At 38.9% G+C, this 22,585-nt stretch overlaps 1 protein-coding gene across 2 annotated transcripts in view; it reads right to left on the bottom strand.

Moving 5' to 3' along the window:
- Window positions 1–3,143: 3,143 nt before the first annotated feature.
- CCNC (cyclin C) overlaps window positions 3,144–22,585 on the bottom strand; it is a 33,246-nt gene continuing 13,804 nt past the window's right edge. Inside the window, exons 6-12 of one of the 2 annotated variants that reach the window (XM_017345299.3) lie at window positions 18,038–18,093; window positions 15,142–15,177; window positions 14,375–14,466; window positions 13,715–13,782; window positions 9,109–9,188; window positions 7,115–7,233; window positions 3,144–5,071 (exon numbers count right to left, since the gene is read on the bottom strand). In XM_017345299.3, the coding sequence (XP_017200788.1) occupies window positions 5,020–5,071; window positions 7,115–7,233; window positions 9,109–9,188; window positions 13,715–13,782; window positions 14,375–14,466; window positions 15,142–15,177; window positions 18,038–18,093 (503 nt within the window). In that variant the 3' untranslated portion in view covers window positions 3,144–5,019. The remainder of the gene's footprint in view (window positions 5,072–7,114; window positions 7,234–9,108; window positions 9,189–13,714; window positions 13,783–14,374; window positions 14,467–15,141; window positions 15,178–18,037; window positions 18,094–22,585) is intronic. The other variant, XM_002714921.5, reaches the window with a different exon arrangement.

The raw sequence follows: 22,585 nt of genomic DNA, 5'->3' as shown, positions 1-22,585 counted from the left end.
ACTATGCTATTATTATTAATATTACTGTGTACAGTATCAATTTTCATTAACTGGCAATTGATATTTTGGGTTGGGTTGCTCTCTGTATTCACTTAGCATTCATGGGTAAAGAAGGCAGATTAAACTTCTCTCTAAACATCTGGAGGCAAGAATGGCAGTGAGACCCCTTAGAAAAAATAGGAAGATAAAATGAAACTCTGAATACTGAACCAGGAAGAGTTAGTTCTCTGTCCTCACATCTCCAAAAACTCTGACAGCCCAGCTTATGCCACCTAAAAAACTAAGATTCCTCTATGGAAAAACTGGCCATCCCCCCAAAAAAATCCTTCAGAAAATTATGTTGGGGATTTTGTTGGTCCTTTGCCTTTAGAAAGCCCATCATTGAAAAGTCCTACCCATGCAATGAAACTTTCCAATTAGCATTCTTTGTGTCTCTGAAATACAAAGGATCCTTAAGACAATTAAAAAGATTTTTAATTTCAAAGACCGTGGCTAAACCCAACAGAAAAAAAAAAAAAAAAACTTTGAGGAAACAGATTAATGCAAGGAACAAAGAAAAATTTTACACACAAAAAAACTAAATTAATATTCTAAGGTTGAGGAGAACACATTGCACTTTTAAACAAGAACAAGGTACTATTTAAAAGACTGATTTTCGGCTGGCACCGCAGCTCACTAGGCGAATCCTCCGCCTGCTTTCTAATCCCCTTCGGGGCACCCGATTCTGTCCCAATTGCTCCTCTTCCAGTCCAGCTCTCTGCTGTGGCCCGCGAGTGCAGTGGAGGATGGCCCAAGTCCTTGGGCCCTGCACCTGCATGGGAGACCAGGAGGAAGCACCTGGCTCCTGGCTTCGGATTGGCACAGCGCGCCAGCCGTAGTGACCATTTGGGGGGTGAACCAAAGGAAGGAAGACCTTTCTCTCTCTCTCTCTCACTAACTCTGCCTGTCAAAAAAAAAAAAAAAGACTGATTTTCTCTGTAAGTTGGTACCAGTATGGGAGAAATCATAGAAAGGTCCCAATGTGAACAATTCTATGAGGACAGTTGTGCTACTTGGCCTAGAGAGCAGTTAGGCCAGACCTAGAGAATGGGGAATAAATGAATGGCGACAAATGAGTCTGGAACAAATTAATAGAAAATACAAAGTAAATGCAACAAATTACATCTAAGGTAATTACTACTCCAGAAAGACAAGAATCTTTTAAAAGAAAGGAAATGTAATCATAATATACTGGAGAAAACATTATCTTTGCATATTTAATATATAATGAATACAAATTTAACTAAATGATAGAAGTCCTAGAACAGAATCAGGTTTTAGATAGAGAACAGATGTGTGAGAAAGCAAAATCTTTATCTTCCATAGAAGGAAATTAGTAGACAGTATTTACAATTGAAAAAAAGAGAGAGAGGGAGAGAGAAAGATGAGCAGAGGAAGAATATATACTGAAGTATTTGTAACTCAAATGCCCACATTTCAAGGACTGGAATCTGATCCAAGCTCTACCTCTTAATCTGTGATTAGGTAAATTACTTAACCCTTGTTTCCTCATCACTAAAATGAGGCTGACTTCATAAATGTGAAAGGCATACATCATACCTGGCACATAGAAAACACTCAAATAAATGCCATAATAAAAGCTTGTGTATTGGAAATGTGAAACAGTGGAGAAATGACTAAAAGTTGAAAGTGACTTTCTCTGGGAAATGGGAATGACATTTAAGGAGAATGGGACAGGGTCCTACCAGCCACTGTATGATTTTAAATTTTCTTACATTTAAAAAATTAAAAAGAAACAGGTAACATACATTTTAATAATGTTTTATTTAGTCCTATGTATCCAAAATATTATCATTTAAAACATGTAATCATTATAAACAAATTATTGAGTTTTACATTCTTTTGTATTATACTAAGTACTTAAAACCCAACACATATTTTTAAAATTACAGCACATCTCAACTCATACTAGCCACATTTTAAGTGTTCAAAATGGCCACAAGTGGCTAGTGACTATAATACTAGACAGTATAGCCAATGGTAATATTTGATTTTAAAAACAATATGTCTCATCAATGGCTGATAAATCCCAAGAAGACAACCAGCCACAGTGATATGCCTCCTGATGGAAGCTACCACTTTCTACAGTAGTCTACAAAAAAAAAAAAAAAAAAAAAAAAAAAAAAAAAAAATCCTGAATCTGATCAAACTTTTTGATTCAATTACAAATTCACAGAAAATAAAAACATGGTAAGTGGTATGTCTAGAATGTAATCAGCTAAATCCAGATGGTGAAAAATTTTCAGTAGACAAGCAAAGTAAAAAGGGAAGCTTTTAAGAATGAGATAGAGGAATCTATGAATTTTAAGACTTTTGAATAGAAATATTTAATAATTCTTAATGTTTTATGCAGTATCTAGAAATCTGAACACTGAATATTTGACTAAGAAATTTACTTTTTACTAATTGTGTTTTACATACAATTAATACTTAAATAGTTTTTTGTTTTATAAAAAAAAACTTTGTTTCTTAGGAGTACATACTGAAATATTTATGCATGAAATGATGTCTGAGATTTCCTTCAAAATAATATGCAAGTAGGGGGAAGAAGGGTGGCAATTTAGAGGAAATTTAACTGGCTATTAATTGACAGGTATTGAGGTTGGGTGATGGGTTCATGGAGGTTCATTACAGTTTTAAGTTTTCCACAATAAGAAATAGAAAACAAAACTATGAGGTATATGTATTAATTTTAAAAGTAAAAATTATAAAGAAATATAGGTAAGCTTAAAGAAAAATTATGGTTAATGATTGTGACATAGAATTTACTCTGCCCACCCAACCCAATCACATTAATGCTTTCAGACCTGAGGAGAGCTTTTTCCTTATTTCTTATCCTACCATAAGCCTGAAGGCCCTACTTGTCATTGGTACTGACTTTATTCATTCTCCCTTTTCCAGATCATCTGACAGTCTCCCTAAGGAAGCAGGACACAATTTAAAGTCTGTTTATAAGCCATTTGAAATTACCCCCTTGACAAACTATTAGAAGGCTTTAATTTATACTTACCTAAAGGAAGACAGATTCTCAGAAAAATATCATAAGCAAATTCAAAAAGATAAATTCAAGACACTAGTCAATGTACCTGGAGAACTTACTTTTATTCTTGTACTTTTATACTAGGAAGTCACCATTTAATTTAATAAATCCATGTTCACAAATGATTTATAAAAACTTTAATCCTTAAATTGTACATCAATATCCTATGACTCCAAATTTTATTTAGCACTCTCCTTCAAGTCTGAATAAAATGATTAATTTATTAAGTTCCACAGACAACACAGTCCCACTGACATAACATTTAGTCTGAAGTCCTACTTAAGAAAAGCCAGTATCAAACTGGCCTGAAACCTGATTGTGTTCCTGGCTCAGGATACCTGTATTAAGTTTGTAAATCCACACTAACAGATAAAGTTAAACTAAGGTGTATATACTTTATAAAAACTTTTCACAGCAGAATAAAAATTAACATTAAAATTATACCAATTTTTCAACCTTATTAATTGTGTTTGATCCAATTAAGCTTTCAAAATGCCAGGTTAGCTGAATGAATTCCAAGTATCTTCATGTAGGGTCTTTTTTAAAAGTTTGCCCAGCATTTCAAATGGTTACAGAATTAATGTAACTTTTAAACTGCTAAAATATGGTATACATATAAGGAGACTTAAAAATTTCATGGAAAAATGGAATTAAAAGTTGGTCTTGGTGCAAGAAAATCTTTAAATCCATGCATAGTTATTTCATAAGATGCATTTTCCATACATTTTTTCAAGACCCCTCATATTGCACTTTTCTACTAGGCTGAGCTACTATACATTTTGAAATCAACAGGTACTTGATTAATTTCCCTGAAATTATACACATCATCACTAAAATCTTCCAGGATTTTGTAAGACATGATTCCTTAAGAGTTTTAAAGTTTAACTTATGAAGGGGAAAAAAACAACCTCACATATTGACTTTTTACTTCCTTTTTTGGTCCTTCAATGACCAAAGATAATTTTAAACACTTATGTTTTGTTTCCTAGCTTAATTTTTTTCTATTATCCAAATTAAGAAATATTGAACAAAACTTATTAATTTTGAAATGTCTGTCTACAGGTCCTCTTAGAACCTTTCCAAACTTTTATAACCAGGAGATTTTGATCAATTATATACTAGAATCAACTTAGGTAAGGAAAAACTTATTTTGCAAAAATAAAATCACTTCCAAGTATGCTTGACAGAAACAAGCTATTCATTTTCATTTGTGTTCCATTGAAGACATTACTGAAATCTGTCCAATGGTTTATTTCCAAGTGGTCCACTATGGAATTCTTCGGAATGTTTTAAGATTGGCTGTAGCTAGAGTTCTGACTTCCATTTGGACCCTGCTCTCCTTCACTGTTCAAATAGGGAAGAAAGAGATTTTTTACCAATTAAAAGATTCACTTAGTGATAGCCCACTAATGTTTTTAAAGTTCACTATTCTATGCACAACTCTATAAAGCAAAGCCATTTTAGTTGTAGGACACAGGTACAGAAAAATTAAAATCCAGAAGACTAACACTTGATTTTATGTTTTTATTCTTATGTAACACACCAAGCATTCTAGCAGTTAGTGTCTATATATACTCAAAAATTTAAATTAGGGTATGGGGTTTCATTGTTATTACAGGTATCACTCAACATAGAGATTATAGCTTCTTCTGAACAATTTTTTTATTAAAGCTTACATATAAAATCCTATTCCTACTATTTAGGAAAACCAAGAAATTATTCTTCAGAAAAAAAAAAAAAACCAACAAACTTGTTTTCCAAAGGCATAATGAAATCATATGTAAATACAGCAAACCTTTATAAATCAGAAAGAAATATGGCAATTTCCCAGAAATTGCTGAATGTTTAAAATAAATACAACTAAAACTGAAAGTACCAGTAACTGTGGCAACAGGGTTATTGCCTTATCTTGTCCACCATCATCTTGCAGCTTCAGGCCCTGCCACTAGTGGAGAATCACTCAGGGAATTTCTGTAAAAAATGCATCCAAAGGTAGCTGTTTCAATAACTGCCTTAAACAGCTCCTTGTATAAGTCGTTTTAATTTTTTCCCAAACTGTAACATTAACTAATCAGTATCAGTCCACAAATCTATCTTAACATTAAGAGGAGACTTCAAAAAGTTTATGGAAAATAGGATTAAAAGATTAAAAAAAAAACTTGATTTCCTAGTATAAATTCCATCAAGTTCGAGACATTTTTATAAGCAGAAACACCAAAAATGTAATCCAACCCCAAAGAACTGAGGGTTTTGGGAATTTAACCATGCTAACATAGTTTTTTTGGTTTTTGTTACATTACCACCTGAAGAATGGGTGCTCTTTGAAAACTGTTCTAATATCAGGAAATAAAAAGTCAGTAGGAACCTTATCACTGTAAGGTGGATGCCTATGATTTCCCTCCAAAAGGCCCTTGTTTGGTGAGAAGAATGAGCAAGAACATTGTTATAATGGGAAAAGACTGATTAAAGACTCCTACTAAAGCTTTGGCTAATTTTTTCAAAACACTCTTATAATGAGGAGATGTTATCATTCTTTGACCTTCTAGAAAGTCAACAAGCAAAAAACTATGGTTATGACCTTTGTTCTTGACTTGGTCACTTTTGCTTTGACTGAACCACTTCTACTCTACCTCTTGGTAGCCATTATTCTTTGTTTTCAGGGTCATACTGTATATATATATGTTTCACTTCCTGTTATAGTTCTTCAAATAAATGCCTTGAGATCTTGATCCTATTTTTTAAAAATTCCCATTAAAAGCTCTGCTTTAGTCTGCAGCTGATCCAGGCAGAACAGTTTTGGTACCTCTTGAGCACAAAATTTGCTCGACATTAATTTTTCAGTAAGAATTGTGTAAGCTAAGCCAACTGAGGTGTCTGGAGTGGTGGCTATTGTTTCTATTGTTAACTGTTGGTCCAATTCAATTAGGGCACAATGTGATTAATTTTCTTCTTGTACATGGATATAAATGATCTGCCATCACTGTGCGCTTCATCTTCAAGTTTCATCCCTTATTAAAATAAGTTATACATTTGTACACTGCTTACTTCTTTGAGGCACTAACCCCATAAAATTCTCATAAGGTTTCAATGATTTCACCATTCCTCCACCCAAGCTTTACTATCAATTTGATGTTTTTTTCTTGCTTCAATTGTAGAATTCATGTTGTTCTAATAGGGGCTCTTTTCAAATTGGTGTCTTATCCTTCTTAGTATCTCAAATAAGATCCTGTTCAAACTTGTAATAAGTTAGTATAAGTTTATTTTGGTGCAAAAAATTTTGCATAATTTTTTATAATATGCACTTTCCATGAACTTTTTGAAGATCCCTCCTATATGACTTAGTTAATTTTCCAGAAAAATGATTAAGATGGGTAGCATTTCCTTATTTTCCACCTGACCTGTTTTCCCTACCTCAAATGATCTGATTTATGGTGAAGGCTGAGAACCACTGAAGTAAATGAACAAATCTTATTTAAAACAATAACCAAAAAAAAAAAAAAAATTCTTAGCACAGGTGTTCCACTTTACAGAAAATTATGGTACAGTGTCTATGGATCTTAGTGTTACTCAAAAACCAAAATTCTTTCCAATATCAGATCATTCAATGAGATTTTTAAAAGCCATTATGATGATTTATAAAACAGGGTAATAGCTAGTAATGGTAAGTGGGCGGTGCAGGAAGATAGCACAAGATAATTGAAATGAAACTGCTCCATAACTATCCCTGAATTTCATATGAACTTGCCTAATTCTGTTCCATTTAAACTTATATATAGTATGTGGCCATATGTTGAGGGATACCTGTAATAGACCTCCATCGTGTTAGATAAAGTTACTAACAGATGATCAATTTAATGTATTTTTACAAGATATTTTCAATCAAGTCACAAATTTAAAAAATTTGCATGAATCATGAAGTTTCTGTAGAAATTTTAAGATACAAAACAACATAATCAAAGAAAAATATGAGTATGATATGTGATTAAATGAAACTAATAAAAGTTTACAAAGTACCTGTTTGGAGGTGGTTTTGGTTTCGGCATCTTACTAAGAATTGTTGCCATCTCTTTCCTCTCATCAAAATTCTTCCACTGTTCATATAATTTTAAAATAACCCTGATAATTTCCAAAATCTAGAAGAAAGTATTTGAAAAATTCTCAGTGGTAAAAACAACCAATATTTCGTATACAAAGAACAAACACCACATTCTAGACATCCTTAAAAACCAGAAAAAGGGGCTGGCGCCGCGGCTCACTAGGCTAATCTTCCGCCTTGCAGCAACGGCACACCAGGTTCTAGTCCTGGTCGGGGCGCCGGATTCTGTCCCGGTTGCTCCTCTTCCAGGCCAGCTCTCTGCTATGGCCTGGGAGTGCAGTGGAGGATGGCCCAAGTACTTGGGCCCTGCACCCCATGAGAGACCAGGAGAAGCACCTGGCTCCTGGCTTCAGATCAGCGCGGTGCGCCGGCCACGGCGGCCATTGGAGGGTGAACCAACAGCAAAGGAAGACCTTTCTCTCTCTCTCTCTCTCTCTCTCTCTCACTGTCCACTCTGCCTGTCCAAAAAACAAACAAACAAACAAAAACAAAAAAACAAAACAAAACAAAAACAACAACAAAAAAAACACACCCAGAAAAAGGACATGAGGTATCTGTCCTTAACTACTCAGGTTAGATTAGATAATCTTGATAAACATGAAAGCAGTAGTTTTCACTATGTTACTACCTAGGCTTTTCCTCCTAGCCTTTCATCTTTCTGCATGTATAAAAAGTTCATGTGTGGATTTCAAAATTTCTTCTGTACCTAAATACCTTACCTTTAAACTCCATTTTTAAAAAAATATTTTTTTATTTACTTGAAAGACAGAGACAGGTCCCATCTAATGGTTCACTCCTCAGCTGCCTGCAATGGCTGGGGCTGAATCAAGCTGAAGTAGGGAGATAAGAACTCAATCCTGATCTTCCATGGGAAGGCAGGAACTCAATTACTTGAACCACCACTGCTGCCTCCCATGGTCTGCATTAGTAGGAAGCTGGAGTTAGGAGCCAGAGCCAAGAAATAAACTCAAGCATTCCAATGTGGAACACAGCATCTTAACTGCTAGGATAAATGCCCATTCCCTAATTCCACTTTTCTGTGAACTCTTGGAAGTATCTTGTCTGCCTTATCTATCACTATAGTTGGATTCCTTCTATCAGCTGACATCTTAGCCTGGGAAAGCAGTAGAAGATGGCTCAAGTCCTTGGGTCCCTGCACCCATGTGGGAGACCCAGAAGAAGGTCCTGACGCCAGGCTTTGGACTGGCTCAGCTCCAACTGTTGCAGCCATTTAGGGAATAAACCAGTGGATGGAAGACCACTCTCTGCCTGTCCCTCTGTAACTCTGCCTTTCAAATAAATAAATTTTAAATAAATAAATAAATAAAGGTTCTAATCATGAAGGAATTACCACTATACACCATATTCCTCTAAGAACAATTTTAGCAATTTAATGGGAGGTAGTATGTTGTATTAACTCTCTGTTAAGTATTCTTTATCTAAGTTAATGTGTTCAAAAACTGGGAGCTACAAATCTGTCATATATAGTTTTCCAATGAGCTCTTTCTTCTCCACCAAAGTAGATGTAATGGATTAATTTTAATGTTTTCAAAATTTGAGTAGAAAAGATAGAAAATAGGGTAGAAACCACACTGCCAGGAAACAGACTTCTAACAATAGTATTTAGTGATCACTAGGTAGCTTTTAATACAATCCTAGATGTTAGAGGCTATGTCGCAACGAATTAACAAAAAGTTTATGATTCTGTTGAACTGAAAGCTAAAAAAAGAAAATTATGTATCTTAAATAGTCAACATCAGATCTTCCCATCAACATGTTTTTTGATATTTTTAACCAATAATCTTCAGAGCCTTTTGGACATCATGAGATTTTGGGCTCATGATAAGTAAATATGACATGTGTTTTTAAAATACTCAAGCTTATATTCCACTTAGGGAAGTTTAAAGAATACCTTTTCCATATCCACAGAAAGTTCAGCAAACCACTGTCTGGCATCTTTCTGCTGCACGACACAGGCTACATGAAGGCAAGCTGGAAAGAAAAAATGACAGATAATTGCCCATGGTTAACTGAAAATACGGACTACATGGTCTTAGAACTAAAGCTAAGATTTTTCATGTATAAATTTCAGATTAAATTTCCAACATTATTAAAAAAATTATGTAGCTACATATAACAGTTGTCACTGGCCACCTCATCAATTTAACATAGATACAGTGCAGGTGCCCTGGGCAAGCATGTTAGGGAAACAAAATCCAATGAGGAGATTAGAATAAGGAAATCATCCCAGAACAGTGATACAAAACAGGAAACTGCATTCCTAAGTCAGTGTGACAAAACAAAAAAGGCCCAAGAAACAACAAAGCAAAACAAAACTGCCAGGCAAACAATATGCTGACACTGATAAGTTTCAACAATGTTGATAGCATTCTGATAGTTCAATGAAAAGCAGTATTACCTCTACTTTTTAAGTTATTAGCAAATGATCAATTATGTGATGACTGAGCACACTGGTATAGAATTCAGTGTTGTAATCAAATAGAGGTTAGAAAAAATATAATACATTGTATGTAATTATATATATTATATATAATCTAAATTAACAAAAATAGGAAAAGAACCCAAAGGACAATCTACATCATGAAATTTTTCCTAAAATAATTCCCTCTGCCTAACCTGAATACCCTGATCCCATGCATCCCAGCTTACAAGTTCTATTTCCTGGTCTGACTACCCACATGACTTTGCTAACAATGACATTCTAGGCAATCAACCACCCAAATATGAACTGACATACTAGTTACCCCAAGTCAAATGAAGTTATACAGTAAGCTTTAGGTTTAGAAGGGATGAAAGGCCAAAGGACTGAAATGATAACAAGTAATTAAAATACAAGGACATACACAGAAAAGAGAGACGGCATCCTAAACCCAGACTGAGGCAATATTTGGAAATTGGGGCTGGTATCATTTAAGAGGTGATATCTGAGCCAAGTCTAACAAAATTGAGAATGAGAAGAGAGAATGGCATGTACATAAATGTTAAAAAGAGGCTACAGAATTTATCCAGCTATTGGGATACACTTTTTTGATTTTAAAAAGTTCATTCTGGGGCCAGTGCTGTGGCATAGCGGGTTAAGCTACCACCTGCAGTGCTGGCATCCCATATGGGCACCAGTTCAAGTCCCGGCTGCTCCACTTCCCATCCAGCTCCCTGCTAATGGCCTGGGAAAGCAGTGGAAGATGGCCCAAGTACTTTTTTTTTTCCTCCAAGGGCCAAGAATTTATTAAGAGGTCATCTAGAAGGCAAGCCCTCTGACAAAGCACAGAAGCCACCCCATGCAGTGTGATCAGGCTCAGGCCACCTCTCCATCTCAGGTGGAGGATGAGGCAGGAGGCAGCCTGCACTTGGGCTTTCAGAAGTGGCCACTAAGTATGGCTCACAGGGTGGACTCACTTTGGAAGTACATTCAGCCTGCACTGCTGGGAGGTTCCAGAGGATGCTCTAGCCTGCCAGGTAGCCACTAGCCACCTCATCCAGGGAGAGGGGTGAACACCCAGGGCCCCTCCAGGCAGCAGGGACCCAGGAGGAAAAGGGGCCTGGGACCTCATCAGGGAAACAGCCTGAAGAAAAGGAGGAGACAGCTATCTGGGTTCCCATGACAAAGTGCAATGGGGCCAGCCCCTGCAACCCCACATTGTGCGTCCAAGATATGGTCCCATCTCGGAGTCCTGCACTTGAGGCCCTGCACCCACATGGGAAATTCAGAAGCTTCTGCCTCCTACCTTCAGACTGGCCCAGCTCCAACTGCTGTGGCCATCTGGGGAGTAAACCAGCAGACAGAAGATCTCTGACTCTCCCTCTCCCTCTCACTGTATCTCAGCTTTTCAAATAAATAAATAAATCTTTAAAAAAAAAATCACAAGAAATTTTTAAAAAGTTCATTCTAGCTCAGGGTTTTTCCTCAATCGTGGCACCAGTGACATTCCAGGTCATATAATTTTGAGACTGTTGTGCACTATAAGATGATTAGCAGCATCCCGGCTTCAACCTACTACATGTCAGTGTGGGGAGCAACTCGGACTAGACTAAGTTACTGGAATTAAGACTTATTCTATGCATCTGCTCTCCCACAATATGGCGCTGGGAGAGGAGAAAACAGCTTCTACACAGCTGCCTCCAGTTCAACCAATAAACAGCAGGACCTGCTCCTGATTGGAGGAGAGCAGCGTTCTCGGCGTGTGGGTAGCAGAGTTGGGATTGGTGGAAGAGGACTATAAAGGAGGAGAGAGACAACATGCACCAGGAACATCTAAGAGGAACATCTGAGGGAACACCTGTGCAGGCCCCGAGAGAGCCGGCTGGCGGTGTGCCGCTCCCCCGCGGAAGTGGGGAAAGTGGCTAGGGGGAACTGCCCTTCCACGGAGGTGGAAGGGTCGGTAGCCAACCCGGGAAGAACCAGCAGCAAACCCGGGGAGGGCCGAGCAGACCAAAGAACAGCGCAGGGTCCTGTGTCGTTCCTCCACGAAGAGGGGGAGCGACAGTCAGTAGCATCCCACCCAAGTTGTAACAACTAAAACCACCTCCAAACATTTTCAAATATCCTTGGGGGGGTGGGGGGCCTCTGAGAACTACTAGAGGCCAAGCTCAACAGTATGGAGGATCGATTGGCTCTATCGTGGAGGCCAATTAGCCAGTTTAGGAGACTACTGTGGTAAACCAATAGAAATAAGATGGTTATGAGATTACAAAAGAAACACAATTGAAAAGAAGGTATTAGTAAATAACCAGATATAAGTATTGAGGGAGACTAAAAAGCCTAATTGCAAAGTTTCTTACTAAGGTTACAAATGACATAAGGTTACAAATTAATCCTATTCACCAAGCAAGCAAAGTTAATATATTAAAAGGAGGACCATGAGTGGGCACTTAGCCTAGTGGTTCAGAAAATGGTTAAGATGCTTATACCCCATCTGTGTGTACCTGCATTCAGTACCCAGCTCTGGCTTCTGTTTCCAGCTTTCTGCTAATGCAGAACCTGGGAGACAGCAATGATAGATCAACTAACTGGGATATGATAGATCAACCATACACATGGGAGATCTGGACTGAATTCCCAGCACATTCCTAGCCAGTGTGAGCATTTGAGGGCTGAACCAGTGGATGGAAGTACTCCTTTCTCTCTCTGCCTCTCAAATAAATAAATATTGTTTTAAATAAATAAATAAAAGAAGTATATTTTGGAGCAAGAGCACAAACTTATTCCTCATCATGAATTTCAGGTAACGGTAAGTCAACTGAGTTTTGTAAAAGATAAATCTAGGAGCCAGTACCGTGGGCACAACAGGTTAAACTGCCACCTACATCCCATGTGAGCTCTGGCTACAGTCCCAGCTGTTCCACTCATGATACAACTCCCTGCTAATGGCTCTGGTAAAGCAGCAAAAGATGGCTTGAACACTTGGGTCCGTGCCACCCATATGGGAGACCCAGATGGAGTTCCAGGCTCCTGGCTTTTGCCTGGACCAGTCCTGGCTATTGCGGTCATGTGGGGAGTGACTTAGCAGATGGAAGATACCTCTCTCTCTCCCCACCTCTCTCTATAACTCTGCCTTTCAAATAAATAAATAAATCTAATAGATATAAAGAACTGATCTAGAGCAAGATCTTGGCAACCAAAGAAATGTAAATGTTTCAACTCAGAAGAGATAGTAGAAGCCAGGGAGTACATAAATAGCAGGGATTGCAAAGACAAGGCACAAGTCCTGTTGTCCCCTCCCTCTCACCCATGCAAATCCCAGAATTCCTTCTCACTAAACTCAGATGCCATTTCAAAAACCTTCCAAATCCAGTGCTTTCACAGAGCCCCCAGTACTAAAGACATGTACATATAACCTATTTGTCACTGCAAGTGAATAATTGAAAAAAAAAAGAGAAATTATGAAAAATAAGTTTGGACTGATAAAATAATAGGGGGAAAAATTGGAGGACAGAATTATGGAGATCAATAAAAGAAGGGAAAGAAAACAGAAACTAAGTGCCTAGGATACATCAAGCATTACTTGGTGCACTGTAAACTCATTTAATTCTTGAAATGAATGAGTCCCTTGGAATTGTTAGAATATTCCTCATTTTACAATTAAGGAAATAAATTCAGGAAAGTTAATATTCCCACATTCATAAAAGAAGCAAAATTTAAATCTAGGACTATCTTACACTAAAGACAGTTTTCTTATCCATTACTGTACTGCCTTACACAGACAGTAGAATTGGCTCAGTTATTATAAACAAACAAAAATGATCTATTTAGATACCAATTAAAATTATCTTAAATGATTTTGGAAAAAAAAAACTTACCAAAAAAGGGGGGTGGGGGAACAATAATCCTGATTTGTGACAGTTGCAGCTCATATTATTGAAAGTTCACATGCAAGGATTAGTCTATTACTTCATGGAACATAAAAACATAAAGTACAATAGAGTGAAATTTATTTTAGGATGACCTAAATAGATTTAGAATAATGTAACTAATAAAAAAGTATAACACATTTACATACCTAAAGCTATCATGAAAGGAGGATACAGTAGACAAAGATCCGTTCTGTAGGTATCATTCACTATCCTCCTATAGAAATTTAAATCACAGTATTACTGAAAGCAGAACTACTTCTTCCAACTGTACATCTCTTCCCAAAGAAAGCCAACTTTCCCATCTTTGTACACAAATATTTCCTTATTATATTACTGAAATACAGCTATAAAGGCAAAAACATCGAGGTGAATGTGACATAACTAAACATATTAATGAATATAAAATTCACATTAATGAATATATTTAAAATTTAAAAACTTCACAAGAAATCCTAAGTATACTTTTCTATTTTTTTAAAAATTAGGAAATTAGAAAAAAGTCAAGAATTAACTATGAATTTATATGTTGAATATTATCAAAAAGTATTCTGATTATGTAAAAAATAACTCCATTCTCAATTTTCATGTCGTCTGTCACACAAAATCAAATTTTATTAGGTATATTTATGAAACAGATACTTTAAGATGCTTATTGTTAGCATTTATACCACTGTAGTTACTAAAATTCAAAAGCAAATATTTTGCTGAACATAAAATATGCTGGGACAGTAGTTTAACAATTTTAAAAATACTTGGCCTATCTTGCTAATAACATATTATACTATAAATAACTCTGTTCTCATTACCATGCAAGGGGAAGCAACATGTCTTCTTGGCCCATGTCCTGCACATACTGGAGCAAAGGTCTATAAGGATGATACACTATCAAGCAACAATCCTAGAAACAGTTTAAAAAATGTGTATGTATAAAAACAGATATATTACAATACAGAAATATTATCATTATCCCACAGATTTCTAACTGTATTTCAAAATGAATTTCTCTAACTCATAATTGCTTCCCTGTTAGTCTCTTAAGCAAGCAGTATGGCAGCCCTAAGCTCTCCTGTAATAGTGAAGCAGTGCTCTCTCTGGAATATACCTTGGTAAATCGGCTGGCAGTCAGTCAGCATCCATTCATTGCCTGAGAGACTCAAAGTGTCACATCTGCAACACACTGAAACCTCTAATTAGCCTATAGTTCATAATTCTCAGCTGGAGGAGAACTCTGCCCCAGAAAGATCTATCATTAAATAACACCACACATATACACAAATTGTGCACATAATTTACAGTGGTTTAATATCCTGACTTGTTGGCTAGTAATCCTTTTATTATGGTTACTTACTATAGAACAGAAACATTTCCCATCCTAAGTAGGATATAGTAATTATTTTACAGGCTGCAGGGAGGATATAGGTGATATTACTAGGCTACCGTGATTTCACTACCACACATCACATGGGTAGTTTTAAAATGTACCTCCCTACAAATCATTTTATTAAGTAATTTCCAAATTCATAAAATTTGAAAAGAGTAGTTTTACTCTATAAATCATATGAAATACACTTACCATTAGTTCTAAAAGATAGAATTCACATTCTAATATCTGTTAAAAAAATCAAATGTCAATGTGAAGCCTAATAAAATAAGCCTGCTTACTCTAAAGTAACAATTTATAGACATTATACTAATTTAGCACACATTTTCACTAATAGTTTTAAATCAATAAGCAAAGTAGCTTATAATAGAATGAACATATAATATAAAACTACTTATTATTATATAACATGTACAGTTATGATTGAAGCATTTTAATCTTTATAAGAATTCTTACGAGGCTGCCACTGTGGCATACTGGGCTAAGCCTCTGCCTGCTGTGCCAGCTTCCTATATAGGTGCCGGTTCTAGTCCTGGGTGCTCCTCTTCTGATCCAGCTCTCTGCTATGGTCTAGAAAAGCAGTAGAGGATGGCACAAGTACTTGGGCTCCTGTACCCATGTGGGAGACTCGCAAGAAACTCCTGGCTCCTAGCTTCCCATCAGCTCAGCTCCAGCCACTGCAGCCACTTGGGGAGTGAACCAGTAAAGACCTTTCTCTCTGTCTCTCCCTCTGTCTGTAACTCTACCTCTTAAATAAATAAAATTAAAGGGGCCAGCGCTGTGGCACCGTGGGTTAAAGCCCTGGCCTGAAGTGCCGGCATCCTACATGGGCGCTGGTTCTAGTCCCGGCTGCTCCTCTTCTGATCCAGCTCTCTGCTATGGCCTGGGGAAGCAGTAGAAGATGGCTCAAGAGCTTGGGCCCTGCACCCACGTGGGAGACTGAGAAGCTCCTGGCTCCTGGCTTTGGATCGGCTCAGCTCCGGCCGTTGCGGCCTTCTGGGGAGTGAACCAGCAGATGGAAGACCTCTATCTCTGTCTCTACCTCTCTCTGTAGCTCCGTATTTCAAATAAATAAAAATAAATCTTAAAAAAAAAAATGCTTACTACTAGTATTTACTTAAAACACCCTGCCAGGCCAGTATTGTGGAATAGTAGGTAAAACCACCACCTGCGGTGCTGGCATTCCATACGGGCACCAGTTCAAGTACCAGCTGTTCCACTTCAATCCAGCTCCCTGCTAATGTTCCTGGGAACGCAGTGCAAGATGGCCCAAGTCCTTGGGCCCCTGCACCTAGGTGGAAAACCTAGAAGAGGCTTCTAGCTCCTGGCTTCAGATTGGCCCAGCTCCAGTGATTGTGGCCATTTTGGGAGTAAATCAGCAGATAGAAGGCCTCTCTCTCTCTCTCTGCCTCTCTGTTACTCTGCCTTTCAAATAAATAAATACTTAAAAAAAAAAAACACACACTGGTAGAAGTTCAGATTTTTCCAATATTCTTTCTATTGAATGAATCCAAAATAACGTTTCTTCTACTTAATAAAAAAATTCACAATTTAAGGTGAATGAAAAAGTCCCTTGTAGGGTGGATAAAGGACATAGTTATTGAGATATCAACAGCAGTCTGTAAAGTAATGTAAATTTTAAAAAAATATGTACTTTATTGAAGGCAGAGTTGGGGAGGTGGGTCTTCATCCGCTTGTTTACTCACTAGATGGCTGTAATGGTCGGAGCTGCATTGATCCGAAGCCAGGAGCTAGGAGCGTCTTCCAGGTCTCCCACGTGGGTGCAGGGACCCGAGGACTTAGGCCATCTTCTATTGATTTCCCAAGCCATAGCAGACAGCTGGATCAGAAATGGAGCAGCCGGGGCTTGAACCAGTGCCCATATGGGATGCCAGCACTGCAGGTGGCAGCTTTACCTGCTATGCTACAGCGCTGGTCCCAAATAATGTAATTTTTAAAATATGGTTTTGTTTTTGTTTTTGTTTTTTTTTTTTTACAGGCAGAGTGGACAGTGAGAGAGAGAGACAGAGAGAAAGGTCTTCCTTTTGCCGTTGGTTCACCCTCCAATGGCCGCTGCAGCCGGCGCACCGCGCTGATCCGATGGCAGGAGCCAGGTGCTTCTCCTGGTCTCCCATGGGGTGCAGGGCCCCAGCACTTGGGCCATCCTCCACTGCACTCCCTGGCCACAGCAGAGGGCTGGCCTGGAAGAGGGGCAACCGGGACAGAATCCGGCGCCCCAACCGGGACTAGAACCCGGTGTGCCGGCGCCGCTAGGCGGAGGATTAGCCTAGTGAGCCGCGGCGCCGGCCAAAATATGGTTTTTATACTGTTTCATTATAGCAATTCTGAAATCCAGCTGCAAAATTAATATCATCAGGAAGCCTGCAGAAAATAGCAATGCCAAGACCCTAAGCCTCAAAATTTTGATTTGTTTCCAGTGTGATTTAATGAACACCAGGGTTGATAACCCACTATTAGGAAGTATTTAAAAAATAGTAATAATAAACAAAAAATAATAAATAGGATAAGCTACTGAACTTTAATTTAGAATAATATCTATAATCTTACAGTACTTGAAAGTGCCATTCTTGTTGTTGTTTTTTTTTTTTTTTTTTTTTTTTTTTGGACAGGCAGAGTGGACAGTGAGAGAGAGAGACAGAGAGAAAGGTCTTCCTTTGCCGTTGGTTCACCCTCCAATGGCCGCCGCTGCCGGCGCGCTGCGGCCGGCGCACCACGCTGATCCGATGGCAGGAGCCAGGAGCCAGGTGCTTTTCCTGGTCTCCCATGGGGTGCAGGGCCCAAGCACCTCGGCCATCCTCCCCTGCACTCCCGGGCCACAGCAGAGGACTGGCCTGGAAGAGGGGCAACCGGGTCAGAATCCGGCGCCCCGACCGGGACTAGAACCCGGTGTGCCGGCGCCGCTAGGCGGAGGATTAGCCTAGTGAGCCGCGGCGCCGGCCTTGAAAGTGCCATTCTAAGATACTATTAGATTTGTTCTAATATAAAATCAAACTGGTTTATACCTACATATATAACTTTGACAAGTGATTTATATAACTTTGACAAGTGACTTATACAATGTACTTACATGATTCATCCTATAAGGAAATTCCTTTGGAAAGGCATATGAAAATCTAGTTTTTACTGTAAAACAAAAATAAAAACAAAAAATTTAATCTTAGAAAAATGGTAACTGAATTAAACCAAAATTCCTTTAACTTACAGAGAATATTACACAGTAGGGCTAGATTAGTTTCAGTAAGAAGCTTGGCAATGCTTAGGGACCCATGTTTTGTTTGTTTTCATGGTAAATTACAGACTGGGTGGGAGGAAGCTGTCTATACTATATTTTAGAGAACTTCAACTTTATATTTAATATATTAAGAAAGGGTTCTGCTGCTTAAAAAATAAAAAGACTAGAAAAAAATCATTGTCTTTTTATCATCCCTAAGCTCTTTCCAGCTCTAGTATGGAATTGTATTCTGTATTGATTTAGCTTAGAAGGAACACAGGGGTTGAATATGTGTTTACAAATATACATATTTGTAAATATGCATATGAAATATTAGGGGCTACACCAAAATATGCTAACTGATTAGCTGTGGTAGTTAGGACTTTTTTTTTTTTTACTTATTTGCAACTTCTAAACTTTTTATAATGGTTAGATATTTATATATCAAAAATATTATTTTGGGGCTGGCACCGTGGCGCACTAGGTTAATCCTCCGCCTGTGGTGCTGGCATCCTATATGGGCGCCAGGTTCTAGTCCCGGCTGCTCCTCTTCTAGTCCCGCTCTCCGCTGTGGCTTGGGAAAGCAGTGGAGGATGGCCCAGGTGCTTGGGCCCCTGCACCTGCGTGTGAGACCAGGAAGAAGCACCTGGCTCCCGGCTTCAGACTGGCGCAGCTCCAGCCATTGCGGCGATTTGGGGGAGTGCACCAATGGAAGGAAGACCTTTCTGTCTCTCTGTCTGTAACTCTACCTGTCAAATAAATAAATAAAATCTTTTTAAAAAAAAAAAAGTTGTTTTAATAAAAGCATTTATCTATGTGGCAACTGTCTCCAGTACTTTTTTGCTATATACCACCAAACCACACACACAGTTACTACATGTTAAACACTAACTAATTATCAACCCACTATGACACACAATGCTTAATTAAATCAAGTAATTATTCACAGGTTCTAGAAGATCTGTTTTGTGATCCATCCCTTTGCACAAAGTCCAAATGATCTCACTAAGCTTAAAAGGAATTCTGTTTATTCTGTATACTGCATTTTCAAAAAGATTTATTTTCTAAATTGAGTACTCTACAGTTAATTTAGAAAGGTAACAATCCACCAAGATTTGAAATCTGGAATCATTTATACTTGCCATTAGGAAATGTATACTGAATTTAGTTAATTTTGAAAAGGTACCCATTAAAGTTTCTGAATTTTACAATTCCCTTTTAATCGAACTGTAAGGCATGCCAAGTAAAACAGATTCTTACATAATGATAGACAATAAACAAGGTAAAATTATCTTGGTATATAATACATTCCTAATACCTCTACTGAGATTAGATTTACCTGATACTGCCAACTTCTCTCCTATTCCATGCTAAAACTACTCTGGGGCTGGCAGTGTGGTGCAACGGGTTAAGCTGCTGCTTGGGACTCTGGCATCCCTTGCCTGGTTGAAATCCTTGCTGCTTTGTTTCCAATCCAGCTCCTTATTAATGCACTTGAGAAGACAGCAGACAATGGCTCAAATACTTAGGCCCTGCTTTCCAGGTGCACCAGCCAGCATCCCATATGAGTGCCAGTTCAAGTCAGTTACTCCACACTTCCAATCCAGCATCCTGCAATGAAAGCCCAAGAGCTTGGGCTTTGCCACCCATGTGGGAAACCCAGATGGAGTTTCTGGCTCCTGGCTTTTGTGGGTTCCAGTGCCAACCATACTGCCTTTGGAAAGTGAACCAGCAGATCGAAGATTTTTCTGTGTCTCTCATTCCGCCTTTAAAATACATAAAATATTTTTAAAAAGATTTTTTTTAGATCTTCCATCTGCTGGTTCACTCCCCAAATAGCTGCAACAACCAGAGCTGGTCTGATCTGATGCCAGGAGCCAGGAGCTTCTTCCAGGTCTCCCATGTGAGCAGGGGCCCAAGCACTTGGGCCATCTTCTACTGCTTTCCCAGGCCATAGCAAAGAGCTGGATCAGAAGTGGAGCAGCTGTGACTTGAACCAGCATCCATATGGGATGCCAGCACAGCAGGCAGTGGCTACAGCACTGGCTAAAATAAACAAACCTTTAAAAAAATAAAAACCAAAATATTCTCTGTAACTGTTATGACACTTATTTTTTGCTGTATTAATAGTTTTATAAACATATCTTATTTTCTTGTCCTTAAATTTCTTGTGTGTACGTCGGTACCCAGCACTGCATCCTGCAAAGCGTTTTCCAGTAACAGTGATGTTGTTGATGATAATTGTTACTAAAGCTTGCTTATATGTACAACCTTATGTCCCTTCAAAATCCAAATGTGAAGCTCTCACCCTCAGTATCTCACGATATGACTGCAACTGAAGTCATAAGACCTTTAAAGAGGTAATAAAGGGGCCGGCATTGTGAGGCAGTTGGTAAAGCCACTGCCTGAAATGCTGGCATCCCATATGAGTGCTGGTTTGTGTCCTAGTTGCCCCACATCTGATCCACCTCCCTGTTAATGGCCTGGAAAATGTATGGGAGGAGAGCTCAAGTGTTTGGGCCCCTGCCACTCATGTGGGAGACCCAAAGGAAGCTGCGGGATTCAGCCTGGCCCAATAAAACTGGCTGTTGTGGCCACCTGGGGAGTAATCCATTTAGGGAATAACCAGTGGATGAAAGATTTCTTTTTCTCTGTCTCTCACTCTCTCTATATGTCACTCTACCTTTCAAATAAATAAATTAAAAAAAAATTAAATGGGTGCAGGTGTTATGACACAGTGGATTAAGCTAAGGCTTGGGATGCCTGAATCCCAGATCAGAGTGTCAATTCAAGTCTCAGCTACTCTGTTTTGGATCCAGCTTCCTCCTGGGAGGCAGCAGATGATGGCTTAAGTGTTTGGGCCCCTGCCACCAACATGAGAGACCCAGATGGACTTCCTGGCTCCTAGCTTTGGCCTAGCACAGCCCTAGCTGTTGAGCAAACTAGTGGATGGAAGATCTCTCTTTGTCTCTCTTCCTTTCAGGTAGATGAAAAGAAATAAACAGTTAAAAAAAATAAAAGTTACAAGTCATAATGATGCAGTCTGACTCTTTAATACTACTGTGCCTATATGAAAAGCAAGACACACCACAGGGGCATGTACATAGAAAAAAGACCATGTGAGAACACAGCCAGAAGATGGCTATCTGCAAGCTAAGAAGAGAAGCTTCAGGAGAAAACCAAACTGACCAACACCTTGATCTTGAACTTCTTGCCTCCAGAACTATGAGACAGTCAATTTCTTTTTTTTTTTTTTCTTTTAAAGATGAATTTATTTACTTGAAAGGCAGAGTTAGAGAGAGAGTCTTCCATCCACTGGTCCACTCCCCAAATGGCTGCAACGTCAGAGCTGGGCCAGTCCAAAGCCAGGAGCCTGGAGCTTCTTCCAGGTTTCTCCTCCGCTGCTCCCAGGCCATAGCAGAGAGCTGGATTAGAAGTGGAGCCAGGACTCAGACTGGCTCCCATAGTGGATGCCAGCACTGCAGATGGCAGCTTTATCTGCCACACCACAGTGCCGGCCCCAGAAATCAATTTCTGTTGTTTAAGCCACCCAGTCTGCAGAACTTTGTTTTGATAGCCCTAGCAAAGCATATGCTAAGCAAGGAGCTGTTCTAAGAGCTTTACAGATATTAACTCATTTGATCCTCATAAGAACCCTGCAATAGATATTAAAGTCCTCATCTGCAAGAGGAGGCACAGAGAGGATAAGTAGGTTGCTTAATTTATCACGAAGAAAGCACTGGAGCTAAAATTTGAAATTCAAGCAGTCTGGGCCTACATAGCATACTATAACATTTATTGAGTAAATAAAATAGCCAACTACTGGGCCATGTATTTCAGTCTAGCAATTAAGATGCCCACTTCCACAACCAAGCACCTGGGTTCAATACCCAGCTCCAGCTTCTTCTTTTTTTTTTTTTTAAAGATTTTATTATTTATTTATTTGAGAGTAGAGTTACAGTGAGAGGGAGAGACAGAAAGAAAGGACTTTCTTCCATTGATTCACTCCCCAGATGGCCACAACGGCCAGAGCTGTGCCGATCCAAGCCAGGAGCCAGAAGCTTCTTCCGAGTCTCCCACGTGGGTGCAGGGGCCCGAGGACTTGGGCCATCTTCTACTGCTTCCCCAGGCCATAGCAGAGAGCTGGATTAGAAGAGGAGCAGCTGGGACTAGAACTGGTGTCCACGTAGAATTCCAGTGCTGCAGGCAGAGGATTAACTGCACCAAGGCGCCAGCCCCCAGCTCCAGCTTCTGACTCCAGCTTCCCACTAACACAGGCCCTGGGAGGCAGTGGTGAAGGTTGAAAGAATTAGATTCCTGACATCCACATGGGAGATCTGAATGGAGTTCCCAACTCGCTTTGGCCTGGCTCAATTCTGGCCACTGCAGGCACTGTGGAAGTAA

This window comes from Oryctolagus cuniculus, chromosome 5 (assembly GCF_964237555.1).
Source record: "Oryctolagus cuniculus chromosome 5, mOryCun1.1, whole genome shotgun sequence".
NCBI lineage: Eukaryota > Metazoa > Chordata > Mammalia > Lagomorpha > Leporidae > Oryctolagus > Oryctolagus cuniculus.
Note: the sequence above shows the minus strand (reverse complement) of the source record. Positions and strands in the feature narration are given on the sequence as shown.